Genomic DNA, 13,919 nt, shown 5'->3' with positions numbered 1-13,919 from the left:
AAGGTGGTTGAGTATATCTATGGAGTATACTGTACATGATATCGGGTGCGAGTCTATTATGGCGTGCATGGGACTACACATATCGATTCCAACTGGGTGACATGGATGGAAACCAGATCCTATTATGCGGTGCTCTGTCGAAGATCTGAGCTGTTGCCTCGCACGATGGACAATTGACACATCCAACGCTGGCGATTGAGGCATTGCGATTGGCCCTCAGACATGGCAAGTTGGGGCTGGGAGATGAGAGACGGCCTAGTCGGGCACAGCCCCCCTGATTATCTAACTTGAAAAGAAGCCCCGTACCTAATTAGGTCGTGGGTGTACAGTAATGATGTGCTGGTGTCCGTTTATCAGATGTCTGAGTGGCAATTCCGAGTCAGCACTCAGGGGGAAAAGATACAGCCACTCGGACACCTTCAACGCTCGCCCGTTCAGGGGCTTTTCCGAGGGAGCCGATGTGAGATTCCGGAGTAATCACAATTCCGGAGAAGTGTCGGCGACGCTGGCACGCCACCAGCGCTGACAGAGAGGATGGGAGCATCCCAGCCACACTTAGACTAGAAATGGGCAAGGGGGATTGTGGATGGATCAACTATTGAGTGCCTCGGGGTATCGGCGGTGTATTGAGTGTGATTGTACTGGAGTATTGAATCCATGTGGATTTTACAAATAAACTTGCAACACTAGGGACAACAGCGATCACCGACTAGACCCTTCGCATGGAAGACGGGTTATTTTTGGTGGGATCAGCCGGATCAGCCATCGCCAACCCCAGTCGAAGGGAGATGGATCCGCGGAGAGCCGGTGCGACAGGAGTCGAGCAGTTCGCCCCGGCGGAGATGAAGGGTGGAAGATCGGGCTCCGTCCTGCTGCAGTGGATGTGTTCCGTTCTGGGCACGATCTCTGACATGGGACGTGTCTGGTCGCCGATGGGATACATCAAGGGGGGGGGGGGGAGATAGATACATGGATGGTGGTGTATGTATGTACATAGGTATATATTTATATACATACATGTATCCTCTTTTATAGATGTATAGATGCAGCATGGAGACTTCCCAGATCGAACGGACCCCGAGCTGGGCTACTCGGGCAAGAGATGCTGAGATGCAGTGATTCGCAGCTCCGTTGCGTACGCACACCTGGTCGAACTCTGGCTAGACCGGTGTGGCCCCTCGATTTCCCGCTGCGGCTCCAGAAACAAGCGAGAGAGAGAGAGAGAGACACAGAGGCAGTTGGGGCGCTCCACCTTCGGGAGTGGAACGAAGCAGAAAAGACCGGATCCATCGGTGGAGATCACCTGCATTACTAGTGAGTATTGCGGTGATACTAGACGCACGATACAGGCAAGACGGAGTCGCCGGCTACGAGAGTTGAGATGGAAGACCCGAGCGGACGAGTAGATAAGATATGGATTTCGCAGAATGAAGGATGGGACTCATGGCATGGACGACTCTATTGCAGCATGGCCGATATATGGACATAGATGAGGACAATTGAGAATTAATAATGCACGCCAACAAGGCTGGGAGGGGAACCTTGTCCAAGTGGAGGCTTTTTATAGGAGCGCGCTGAACTGCGTCTGGGATAGCGCAACGGCAGAAAAGTCAAAGCCATGCAATATTAAATGTGTGTATATACAGTAGATGTAATAATATTAGAACCACCGGTCCACAGTGGCGACAAGAACGGGGAAATGGAGTTTCTAGCGGTAAAATGGCAAGTACAAGTCCATGGCGAGACGGTCACTTGCTAGGCCCAAAGCGAAACGAAAAGGGGCCGATCGTTCGGAGCTGAGGCCAATGCGATGAGAAGTGCGGGAGAGCCATGGAACGCGGTGGACACGCCCGAGTCGGGAGAAACACAGACGACTCTAGACATCCACATAGTAGAGACATGTATGTATACACACTCACCAGATACCGACGAGCACCGGGAAACGAGGAATGGAAGACAAGGTGCAACGCTATCCCTGCATGCCGGTATCAACAACAAGGCACGGACGAATCAGCGCGAAGTCGAGCGATACCGCGTTATACACGGGGGTGGGGCGGGTTTCAGGGGCCGCGATGATTTCCCTTGGAATCTGCGGCTGGAGAGGCGCTGATTGGTCTGCCACCACAGCCAGATCGTGATTGGTGTGTCGCATCGAGGATGAAAGGTACAGGCGTATTGGAGGAACGCGGTGCTATGCACAGTCGACCGGTGCTCAGGGGGGGGAAGTGCGTAGCGGTAGTGGGTACCGCTCTCCACGCTGGGAATGCCGCGTTGGTGCCAGGTACCGTGTACGCCTGCCCACCGTGATGCAGCACCAACGCAGTGGGCGTACGTGTACGGTAAATTAGTCCTCCCCAAAGAACCAACCACTGGCCCAGCCATTCCCACCCCCCCAAATCCCAAAATAACAGCACGATCTTTTCCTTCCTCACACTCACTTCCCTCCCCCCCTTCCCTTTGCTTCTCTTTCCTTCGCTTCGCTATCTCGTTCTTTCCCTGACGACTCTCGTTTCTCTTGGGAAGGTACCTTCTTCCCATCTCGCGATTGCCATCCCTGGCACCTTTGGAGAAGAAGAGAAGTCCAGCATCCGCCGCTTGAGTTCGCTCATTTCGCCAGTGTCCGCCGAGTTTGACACTCAGGAATTTCTTCGAGCCAGCTCGGCAGTCTGTCTTTTTTTCTTTTCTCCATTGCCCTTGACCAACGCCCCGTTACGCTAGTCTACGCCATTCGTTTTGTGTCGATGCTGCAATAATTTGGAAAAGTCCGGCTTTATTCTCAACTAGATATACTGTGCATGGGTCACGCTTGAGGTAAGACTGATCTGATCGGTCCGGCATCACTCGGGTCCAATCTCGGAAATCGTGTGAACGACCCATCGTGTGGATGGGAGAGACTGATCGGTTGTCACAGCTCCATTCAAGCGATCGATTGCGACTCTTCTGTCATGTCGGGCTACGCAGGAGGCCATTACGACGATGGCTACGCCCACGCGGGCCATGGCGACGCCTATTATCAGGACGAGCATGCCCAGGGCTACTATGACAACCAGGCCTATGGTGATGGCTACTATGATCAAGGGTATGGACAGTCTGCGTGAATCCTGGACCCCACTTGTCGACGGGCACCCCGAAGCTGACGGTATTGTTTTCTAGGGGCTACTATGGCGGAGACGCCGGTGGTGGCCATGGATATGCCGACGGAGGATACTATGAAGGCGGCCACCAGGACGAGGACTATGGTGACCAGTACTACGACCAGGGACAAGCCGGTCGGGGTCGACGGGGTCACGACTCGGAGGAAGAGTCGGAGACCTTCAGCGATTTCACCATGAGATCGGAGACGGCCCGGGCCGCTGACATGGATTACTATGGCCGCGGCGATGAACGGTACAACAGCTACGCTGACAGCCAGTACGGCCGTGGCTACGGCTACCGTCCCCCCTCCTCGCAGATCTCGTACGGCGGGAACCGGTCGTCAGGCGCCTCAACCCCCGTTTATGGCATGGACTACGGAAACGCGTTGCCGGCTGGCCAGCGTTCGCGGGAGCCCTATCCGGCTTGGACCTCGGACGCACAGATCCCACTGTCCAAGGAAGAGCTCGAGGACATCTTCCTGGACCTTGTCAACAAGTTCGGTTTCCAGCGGGACAGCATGCGCAACATGTACGACCACATGATGACGCTTCTCGACTCTCGTGCTTCGCGTATGACGCCGAACCAGGCCCTTTTGTCGCTGCACGCCGACTACATCGGTGGACACAACGCCAACTACCGTCGTTGGTACTTCGCCGCTCATCTGGACTTGGACGATGCAGTGGGCTTTGCCAACATGAAGCTCGGCAAGGCGGACCGGAAAACCCGCAAAGCCCGCAAGGCCGCTCAGAAAGCTGCCAAGCAGAACCCGGAAAACGAAGAGGAGACGCTCGAGGCCTTGGAAGGCGATAACAGCTTGGAGGCTGCAGAGTACCGGTGGAAGTCCCGCATGAACCGCATGTCCCAGCACGACCGCGCCCGCCAGGTCGCTCTGTATCTCCTCATCTGGGGTGAAGCCAACCAGGTTCGATTCTTGCCGGAGTGCCTGTGCTTCATTTTCAAGTGTGCCGATGACTTTTACTCTTCCCCCGAATGCCAGAACCGCGTCGAGCCCGTCGAGGAGTTTACCTATCTGAACGAGGTCATCACTCCGCTGTACCAGTTCTGCCGTGACCAGGGTTATGAGATTCTGGAGGGCAAGTACGTTCGCCGCGAGCGTGACCACAACCAAATCATCGGTTACGATGATATGAACCAGCTGTTCTGGTACCCCGAGGGAATTGAGCGGATTTCCTTTGAGGACAAGACGCGCCTTGTCGACGTTCCTCCGGCGGAGAGGTGGCCCAAACTGAAGGATGTCCTTTGGAACAAGGCGTTCTTCAAGACCTACAAGGAGACTCGCTCCTGGTTCCACATGGTGACCAACTTCAACCGTATTTGGGTTATCCATCTGTGTTCCTTCTGGTTCTTCACTGCCTACAACGCCCCGACCCTCTACACGCATAACTACCAACAGCAGTGGAACCAGAAGCCTTCCCCTGCCAAGTACTTGGGTGCCGTCGGGTTTGGTGGTGCTCTCGCCGGCTTTATTCAAATCTTCGCAACCATTTGCGAGTGGTTGTACGTGCCGCGCCGTTGGGCCGGCGCTCAGCACCTCCGCAAGCGTTTCTTCATGCTCCTCGGTGTCTTCATTATCAACTTGGTTCCTGGTGTGATCATTTTCGGCTTCCTTGACAAGCTGGGTACTGAGAGCGTCCAGCACGCGGTCGGCCTTGCTCTTGGTATCGTTCACTTCGTTCTCGCGCTGTTGACATCCATCTTCTTCGCGGTCCAGCCGCTGGGTGGGCTCTTCGGCAGCTACATGAAGAAGAAGGGACGGAAATATGTTGCCAGTCAGACATTCACTGCCAGCTTCCCACCTCTGCAGGGTAATGACATGTGGATGTCATATGGTCTTTGGGTTTGCGTTTTCGGTGCCAAGTTGGCTGAGTCTTACTTCTTCCTGACTCTCTCTTTCAAGGACCCCATTCGGATCTTGTCTCCGATGCAAATCTTCCAGTGCACTGGTGTCACTTACGCGAAGAACATTCTATGCAAGAAACAACCTCAGATTCTCCTGGGCCTGATGTTCTTCATGGACTTGACGCTCTTCTTCCTGGACAGTTATCTGTGGTACATTATCTGCAACACCATATTTTCGGTGGCCCGATCTTTCTACCTTGGTGTCTCCATCTGGTCTCCCTGGAGAAACATCTTCTCCCGCCTGCCAAAGCGTATCTACTCTAAGGTTCTCGCTACGACCGACATGGAGATCAAGTACAAGCCCAAGGTCCTCATCTCCCAGGTGTGGAACGCCATCATCATCTCCATGTACCGCGAGCACCTGCTGGCCATCGACCATGTCCAGAAGCTCCTGTACCACCAAGTTCCATCGGAGCAAGAAGGCAAGCGAACTCTTCGTGCCCCTACTTTCTTTGTCTCGCAAGAGGATCAGTCCTTCAAGACCGAGTTCTTCCCCTCTGGTAGCGAGGCTGAGCGTCGTATTTCTTTCTTCGCCCAGTCTCTGTCCACTCCGATGCCCGAACCTTTGCCTGTCGACAACATGCCTACCTTCAGTGTTCTCATCCCTCATTACAGTGAGAAGATCTTGCTCTCTCTTCGTGAAATCATCCGCGAGGACGAACCCTACTCCCGTGTGACGCTGTTGGAATACCTGAAGCAGCTCCACCCTCACGAGTGGGATTGCTTCGTCAAGGATACCAAGATCTTGGCCGACGAGACCTCCCAATTCAATGGCGAACTCGAGAAGGGCGAGAAAGATGTACAGAAGAGCAAGATCGACGATCTGCCATTCTACTGCATTGGTTTCAAGTCTGCTGCTCCTGAGTACACCCTCCGCACCCGTATTTGGGCTTCCCTTCGGTCGCAAACTCTCTACAGAACTGTCTCTGGTTTCATGAACTACAGCCGGGCTATCAAACTGTTGTATCGTGTTGAGAATCCCGAGGTCGTGCAGATGTTCGGCGGCAACTCGGAGAAGCTTGAACGGGAGCTGGAACGCATGGCTCGCCGCAAGTTCCGCATCTGTGTGTCGATGCAGCGTTATGCCAAGTTCAACAAGGATGAACGCGAGAACACTGAGTTCTTACTCCGTGCCTATCCCGACCTTCAGATCGCCTACCTTGACGAGGAGCCACCAGAGAATGAGGGTGACGAGCCCCGTCTCTACTCTTCGCTCATCGATGGTCACTGTGAACTGCTCGACAACGGCATGCGCAAACCCAAGTTCCGCATCCAGCTCTCCGGCAACCCCATCCTGGGTGACGGAAAATCCGATAACCAGAACCACGCTATTATCTTTTACCGCGGTGAATACATCCAGTTGATCGACGCCAACCAGGACAACTACCTGGAGGAGTGTCTCAAGATTCGCAGTGTCCTCGCTGAGTTTGAGGAGTTGACCACCGACAACGTTTCCCCGTACACTCCTGGTATCGCCTCGCCCGATGAACACCCCGTCGCTATTCTTGGAGCTCGTGAATACATTTTCTCCGAGAACATCGGTATGCTGGGTGACGTTGCTGCTTCCAAGGAACAAACATTCGGTACTCTCTTCGCGCGTACGCTTGCCCAGATCGGTGGTAAGCTGCACTATGGTCACCCCGATTTCCTGAACGCTACTTTCATGACTACCCGTGGTGGTGTCTCCAAGGCACAGAAGGGTCTGCACCTGAACGAGGATATCTACGCCGGCATGAACGCCATCCTTCGTGGAGGCCGTATCAAGCACTGCGAGTACTTCCAGTGTGGCAAAGGTCGTGACTTGGGTTTCGGTTCCATTCTGAACTTCACCACGAAGATCGGTACTGGTATGGGAGAACAGATGTTGTCTCGAGAGTACTACTACCTCGGTACCCAACTGCCCCTGGATCGCTTCTTGTCTTTCTACTACGCCCACCCTGGTTTCCACATCAACAACATGTTCATTATGCTCTCGGTGCAAATGTTCATGATCGTCTTGATTAATCTGGGTGCTCTGAAGCACGAAACTATCACCTGTCGCTACAACTCGGACCTTCCCGTTACTGACCCCCTGGAACCGACCTATTGTGCCGATCTCGTCCCGATTGTCAACTGGGTCAACCGTTGCGTGATTTCCATTTTCATCGTGTTCTTCATCTCATTGGTTCCTCTTGCTGTCCAGGAATTGACTGAGCGTGGTGTTTGGCGCATGGCCACCCGTCTGGCTAAGCACTGGGGTTCCTTCTCGTTCATGTTCGAGGTGTTCGTTTGCCAGATCTACGCCAACGCTGTTCACCAGAACTTGTCCTTTGGTGGTGCCCGGTACATTGCTACCGGTCGTGGCTTCGCTACCGCGCGTATTCCCTTCGGTGTCTTGTACTCTCGATTTGCCGGTCCGTCCATCTACGCAGGTGCTCGCTTGCTGCTGATGCTCTTGTTCGCCACCTCCACTGTGTGGACTGCGGCTCTGATCTGGTTCTGGGTCTCCTTGCTTGCGCTGATCATTTCGCCTTTCCTCTTCAACCCCCATCAGTTTGCGTGGAACGACTTTTTCATCGACTACCGTGACTACTTGCGCTGGCTCTCGCGTGGCAACTCACGTTCGCACGCCTCTTCTTGGATTGGGTTCTGTCGACTGTCCCGTACTCGCATCACTGGTTATAAGAGAAAGGTTCTCGGTGTGCCGTCGGAGAAGGGCTCTGGTGACATTCCTCGCGCGCGCATTACCAACATTTTCTTCAGTGAAATTGTTGCCCCGCTTGTCGTCGTCGGTGCGACCCTTATCCCTTTCCTCTACATCAACTCCCGTACTATGTACAGCGACGACCCCAAGTATGCACCCAACGCCATCGCCCGAATTGCCCTCGTTGCACTTGCGCCAGTTGCTGTTAACGCCGGTGTCGCTGGTATGTTCTTTGGCATGGCCTGCTGCATGGGTCCCATCTTCAGCATGTGCTGTAAGAAATTCGGCGCCGTCCTCGCTGCTATCGCCCACGCCATTGCAGTCATCATTCTCATCGTCATGTTCGAGGTTCTATTCATCCTCGAGTCGTTCAGCTGGGCCCGAACTGTGTCGGGCATGATTGCAATGCTGGCTATTCAGCGCTTCGTCTACAAGCTGATCATTTCGCTTGCCCTGACCCGTGAATTCAAGAACGACCAGGCTAACATTGCCTGGTGGACCGGAAAGTGGTACAACATGGGATGGCACTCTCTTTCCCAGCCTGGCCGTGAATTCCTGTGCAAGATTACCGAGCTGGGCTACTTTGCGGCTGACTTCGTTCTGGGCCACATGATCCTATTCTTCATGTTGCCAGTCCTCGCCATTCCCTATGCCGACAAGTTCCACTCTGTTATCCTGTTCTGGCTCCGTCCTAGGTATGTGATTTATCCCAACATCCTACTCTGTGGTCTCCTAACTGACTTGTAACATAGCCGTCAAATCCGACCTCCCATCTACTCGCTCAAGCAGTCGAAGTTGCGCAAGAGACGGGTCGTTCGCTTTGCCATTATGTACTTCTGCATGCTCGTTCTCTTCGTCATCTTGCTCGCTGCCCCCTTGGTTGTGCATGATCTGCACATTGACAAGAGTTTCCTCAAGACCCTCTGGGACAAAGTGGGTGTCAAGAGCGGCAACAGCATGTATCTCCTGCAACCTCTCGATCACGGCCTGAATGATACCCAAACCTACTATACTGGAAGTCATCTTCCTGCTGGGTACGATGCGGCCTCCTCCCTCGTCAACCCCACCACCGCTGGTGCTTTCACCTTCGCCCGTATGCTGTGAGGTTCGTGGGTTGCAGCCCTGTATGAAAAATGGCCTGTACAAAGTTTTCTGGTTGTCCCTTCATATTCTCTTTCCTGCTTACTCGCTGCATTCTTTTGAAATCACTGGCGCACTTGTTGATCTTAATGGCTTGTCTGGAATGACTCTTGTATTTGGAGTGATTCTGTCATTGCCCAGGGGGGGTTTACCTTCGTTTTCCCGCTCTCATAGCTTGTTTTCTTTTTCTCCTCCACACTTAACGGAATACAATCTGCATCGCTTCGATAGAGACTGGTTAGTCGTAGTCATTACTTTCGTAATTAGTAGTATGTATGCGTGTATCCTCTGGAGGATCCCAGGTTCAAGCCGTGTGGTCACCCCTGCTTGTCATCACGTGACACCAGCTTCGACCTGTCTGTGGCCCCCCGGTCGATCCGATCGTCTCAAGTCCTCAAGTGCGCTCCTACGGTGATTTGTCGTCCTCTCCTGCTGCTGCAACGGAATTGGCTGGTGTGTTTGCGCTCCGAGCGCCAGTGAAAATACCCACAATGGACATCCAGGAGACACAACGTCTCCTGTCCGAGTACTTGCACGAACTCGCGAACCTATTCCACCGCGTCCCTGGCTCCGCGATCTTCCTCCGCTATGTCAAATCCAGCTACCAAGATGACCCAATTCGCTCAGCCGTCGAACTCTTCCTCTTCCTCTTCGCTGTGCGGTATCTTCTCGCACCGAAATACTCCACCAAGCCTGGCGTCGTGCCATTGTCCGAAGATGAGATCGACGACCTTGTTGACGAGTGGACTCCGGAGCCGCTCGTCGGGTCTCCTTCATCGCTGGAGGAGCTCGAGGTTGATAAGCGGACTGTGATCGTGGGGTAGGTCGTTGCCGCACGGTGATGTTGACTTGGACTTGCTGCTAACAAATCATCGCGTGAATTTTACAGCCCTGTCGGTCCCAAGTCCAAACTCGCCAATGGCCGTACCGTGACAAACCTGGGCTCTTTTAATTTCTACAATTTCAACACGAACGAGGCGCTGAAGGAGAAGGCCATTCAGACCCTGCGGAACTACGGCGTGGGACCCTGTGGTCCGCGTGGGTTCTACGGTACCCAGGATGTCCACTTGAAGACTGAAGCAGATGTGTCATCGTTTTTGGGTACTGCGGCGTGCATAATGTATTCTCAGGCCTTCTCCACCATCTCTAGTGTCATCCCTGCGTTTTCGAAGCGCGGTGACATTATCGTTGCGGATAAGGGTGTTAGCTTTGCCATTCGGAAGGGGATCCAGATTTCGCGCAGCCTCGTTCGATGGTATGAGCATAACGACATGGAGGACCTGGAGCGGGTGCTCGCCAAGGTTACCAAGGAGCAGGCCCGGAAGCCATTGACTAGGAGATTCATCATCACCGAGGGGTTGTTCGAGTCTTACGGTGATATGGTGGATTTGCCCAAGATTGTGAGTGACAGCGTCCAAGGATATCGTGGTTGCTATTTCCTGACCGTCGTTACAGATCGAGTTGCGCCTTAAGTATAAGTTCCGTCTCATCCTCGATGAAACATGGTCTTTCGGTGTTCTGGGCCGAACTGGCCGCGGTATCACCGAGCACCAGAATGTCGATGCTGCCGAAGTTGACATGATCGTGGGATCGCTGGCTGGTCCTCTTGTGGGGGGTGGCGGCTTCTGTGCGGGATCGGAGGAGATTGTGCATCACCAGCGTATTTCGGCTTCCGCTTACACCTTTTCTGCGGCCCTTCCTGCGTTGCTTTCGACCACTGCTAGTGCCACTATCAATCTTCTGCAGAATAGTCCTGAGACCGTTGCACAACTCCGAGAGTCTACCAAGGTGTTGCGAGCTCAGTTGGATCCTCGCAGCGACTGGGTTTACTGCTCCAGCTCCCATGAGAATCCCGTTTTGATTTTGGTCATCAAGCCTGAGGTTGTGGCAAGCAAGAGGCTCACGTACGACGACCAGCAGTACCTGCTGCAAGATGTCGTCGACGAGGTACGTTTCATTCTCCATTCTTCCTGTGCTCTTTTGGTGATTTAGCTCACTGACTCCTCGCATATAGTGCCTGGCCAACGGAGTTCTCATCACTCGCCTCAAGACTCTGGAAGACAACTTCCAGCCGAAGATGATCGTCCCTGCTGCGCTCAAGGTCTGCGTTACAATTGGCCTGACCAAGAAAGAGCTTGAGAAAGCCGGAACGACAATCCGACACGCCATCACCAAGGTGATGAGCAAGAGGAAATAATCCCTTCGCTGTGCATTACTTGTCCGCCAGCTGGCCTTGGCCACTGCATGACCACTCACGTCCCCAACGACCTCCGGCATCATTCTCTGGTTTCTCTGGTCGCAGGAGCTCTTCAGCCACCAATCACCATCATCAACCTCTACGCCCTAATGTCCCCAGCTTCATCCCGTGTATTCCTAAGTTGCTTGTTCATACGCATGCCTATTGCTACCTTGTACAGCGCCGCCCCAATTCCTCTCGCTTTCTTTCTTCGAGGGGCGGTATGTCACTCTATTGGTGCATGGTCTAGACTGTTTAATACTATTTTTTACATCTGGCTCTAGCGTGCTGTTGAGCCAATGTGCACTCCAAGCTCCTTGAGGGCTTCATGCCCACTGTACATTGGATGTCAGGCGGACGTAATTCGCTCTAACTAGTACTTCATGTGTCTCATAGACCGGGGCTCTTTCCCAGTTTCCATGCGCCGCCAATCAGGTTGACTTATCCTGGACAGACGATTTGACTGCCTTTTTGGCTTCAAAATGTGACCTACAGCATTTATTGCACACATTCTACTTGTCCATCGAACAGCAGTGGCTCGGTATCCGGGCGACGGGGCTGGAATGGACGCAGCATTCTACACACCTACGGTGCAGCTAGGGACATTCCTCGATTCGCTCCGAGGGAGATCTCACCCATTCCACAGCTCGACACTGAGATCTCCCTCTAGGAGAGTCTAGACCAACGCTCTTGTTTCCGAAGAGCCTTGGATTAAGGGGCAGCGCCATGTAGCCCTGGATCCGGATCTCATTCTCCATGTCACCTCACGCCGAATAACTATGCTTGAGCCCCCCCTTTGTTTACGCACGTCGGCACCATATTCCCCCTGGCGGATTTCTTCATGGGATGGGCTCCACGAGGCATATAACCTGCTTGATCTGCATGATCACCTTCTCCGCTTGTGCGCCAGGGAGAGAGCTTTGAGGTCACTCCTGTTATGCTGGTGATCTACTAACCTCAGGTTTCCAATTCGAGGGCTCGGTGATTCCAACCTGGGGTGCTCACTGTGCGATGAAGTATCTTTCACTGGCAGGGTTGGCCCTGTTTCTGGCATGTGGTGTTCAGGCCGAGTCTCAGGGTAAGAGAGAGGATCACTCAGCTGGGAAGATCAGTATCGCATCCAGTGCTCTACTAACCAATCGCTAGGCCCAGGCCATTGCTCTGGAGACCTTGATGACGCTTCTCAAGCCCAGTCTGTCACCGAGGTAGTCGTCTGGGTGAATGAGAATGGAGATCGACTCGGCACGGAAACAAATCATCACGCTGCTGCTGCGACGCCAGCGCCACAAGGAATTGTTAGTAGATCAAGGCTTCTGGAGACCGCACCACACAGCGAATGAATAGTGATTAATGTGTTCGAAAGTCCCCTTCTACTGTCGATACTCTGGCATCAATACCAGCACCTGAGCCCGGTGCGACTCGCACCTTTTTGACGCAAGCGAAACCGCGAGACGAAACGGTGAAGACAGATGAGCCTGCTCTACTCGACAAGAAGCACAAGCATGATCTTGAAGCACATCCTCATCCACACCCCAATCCACACCCTCGTCCTGATCACGACCAAAACTCCCATCGCCAATTCGGCATTTCATATTCTCCTTACAACGCCGACAGGAGCTGCAAGACCCCGGAGCAAGTGAACAAAGACCTTGACCAGCTGTCCGACTACTCGTTTGTGCGCATCTATGGTACAGACTGCGACCAGACGCAGGCCGTGGCCTCGGCAGCACGACAGCATAACATGCAAGTCTTCGCCGGGATCTACGACCTGACCGGATTCCCCGACAGCCTGAGTTCATTCACCGATGCGGCGACTCTGCCCAACGGAAAGCAAGACTGGTCCGTCTTCCACACCATCGCCATCGGCAACGAGCTGGTCAACGGTGGCCACAATTCGCCCGCCGACGTCACCAGCGCCGTGTACCAAGCACGCTCCATCCTCCGCGGACACGGCTACGAGGGCTTCGTCGTGACCGTCGACACATTCTCCGTCCTCCTCCAACACCCCGAGCTCTGCAAGGCCTCCGACTACTGCGCCGCCAACTGCCACGCCTTCTTCGATGCGACCCAGCAGCCACACAACGCCGGACCATACGTCCTCGAACAAGCGCACAGCGTCTCCGCTGCGGCGGGTGGCAAGCGCACCATCATCACGGAATCAGGCTGGCCGCACGCCGGACAAGCTAACGGCGCCGCGGTCCCGTCGCCCGAGAACCAGCGCATTGCGGTCGACAGTATACGGCGCAGCTTTGCGCACCGCGGGGACGACGTGGTGCTGTTCACGGCGCACGACGATCTGTGGAAGGAGGATAACCCGTATACATTCAATGCGGAGCGGTTCTGGGGTATCTACCCACGGTAGCTCTGCGTGTTGCTTGTGTTGGTGTTGGGATCTGGTGGTGTAAATAGAATACTTGTTCCATTCGTAGTAGAATGCATGCAACCGACGAGGAATTCATCTTCAGTGCTCTCCTTTCCATCGAGCCTGTGGCTTGTGGTGACAAGTGGTCTCGTCAATCCATAATGCTACAAGCTATCTTTTACATTCTGCCAGCCAGTCTTTGTTTGTTTTTTTTTTTTTTTTTTTTTTCTTTTTTTCCCCGTGTCCTTATAACATTGTTGGCTTTGAAGTCTGAAGACTAAGTTTCGCCCCGATTGATCTAACCTCCCATTGCAATGTGTCGATCATCGGCATTGGGGTCTAAGAGGATACCAAATAAGCCAACACACGGTCTACGGGACTTTCTCTACCTTGCCTTCTATGCCATGCCATTATGTTTGAAATATCTGGCTTCTTACGACGTC

The 13,919-nt window shown here is 53.7% G+C and overlaps 4 protein-coding genes across 4 annotated transcripts; all 4 read left to right on the top strand.

The window, feature by feature from the left end:
- Window positions 1–2,945: 2,945 nt before the first annotated feature.
- On the top strand, window positions 2,946–8,485 carry N7459_009970 (1,3-beta-glucan synthase; the record flags this gene model as incomplete). Its single annotated transcript, XM_056949138.1, has 2 exons — window positions 2,946–3,079; window positions 3,154–8,485. The coding sequence occupies 2 exons, from the start codon at window positions 2,946–2,948 to the stop codon at window positions 8,483–8,485; spliced, it is 5,466 nt and encodes a 1,821-aa protein (XP_056796363.1).
- An 81-nt stretch (window positions 8,486–8,566) lies between these two features.
- Window positions 8,567–8,842, top strand: N7459_009969 (1-3-beta-glucan synthase component FKS1; the record flags this gene model as incomplete). Its single annotated transcript, XM_056949137.1, has 1 exon — window positions 8,567–8,842. One exon carries the CDS (start codon window positions 8,567–8,569, stop codon window positions 8,840–8,842), a length of 276 nt encoding a protein of 91 aa, XP_056796362.1.
- Window positions 8,843–9,369: 527 nt separating this feature from the next.
- Window positions 9,370–11,075, top strand: lcbA (serine C-palmitoyltransferase subunit lcbA; the record flags this gene model as incomplete). The annotated part of the gene is made up of 4 exons (XM_056949136.1): window positions 9,370–9,698; window positions 9,768–10,278; window positions 10,340–10,825; window positions 10,893–11,075. 4 exons carry the CDS (start codon window positions 9,370–9,372, stop codon window positions 11,073–11,075), a joined length of 1,509 nt encoding a protein of 502 aa, XP_056796361.1.
- A 1,050-nt stretch (window positions 11,076–12,125) lies between these two features.
- On the top strand, window positions 12,126–13,476 carry scw4 (putative cell wall glucanase (Scw4); the record flags this gene model as incomplete). The annotated part of the gene is made up of 3 exons (XM_056949135.1): window positions 12,126–12,192; window positions 12,261–12,409; window positions 12,478–13,476. The coding sequence occupies 3 exons, from the start codon at window positions 12,126–12,128 to the stop codon at window positions 13,474–13,476; spliced, it is 1,215 nt and encodes a 404-aa protein (XP_056796360.1).
- Window positions 13,477–13,919: the final 443 nt, after the last annotated feature.

This window comes from Penicillium hispanicum (assembly GCF_028827665.1).
Source record: "Penicillium hispanicum strain IBT 35686 chromosome Unknown utg000008l_segment0_segment0, whole genome shotgun sequence".
NCBI classification, from domain to species: domain Eukaryota; kingdom Fungi; phylum Ascomycota; class Eurotiomycetes; order Eurotiales; family Aspergillaceae; genus Penicillium; species Penicillium hispanicum.
This window is presented reverse-complemented; position numbering and strand designations above follow the sequence as displayed.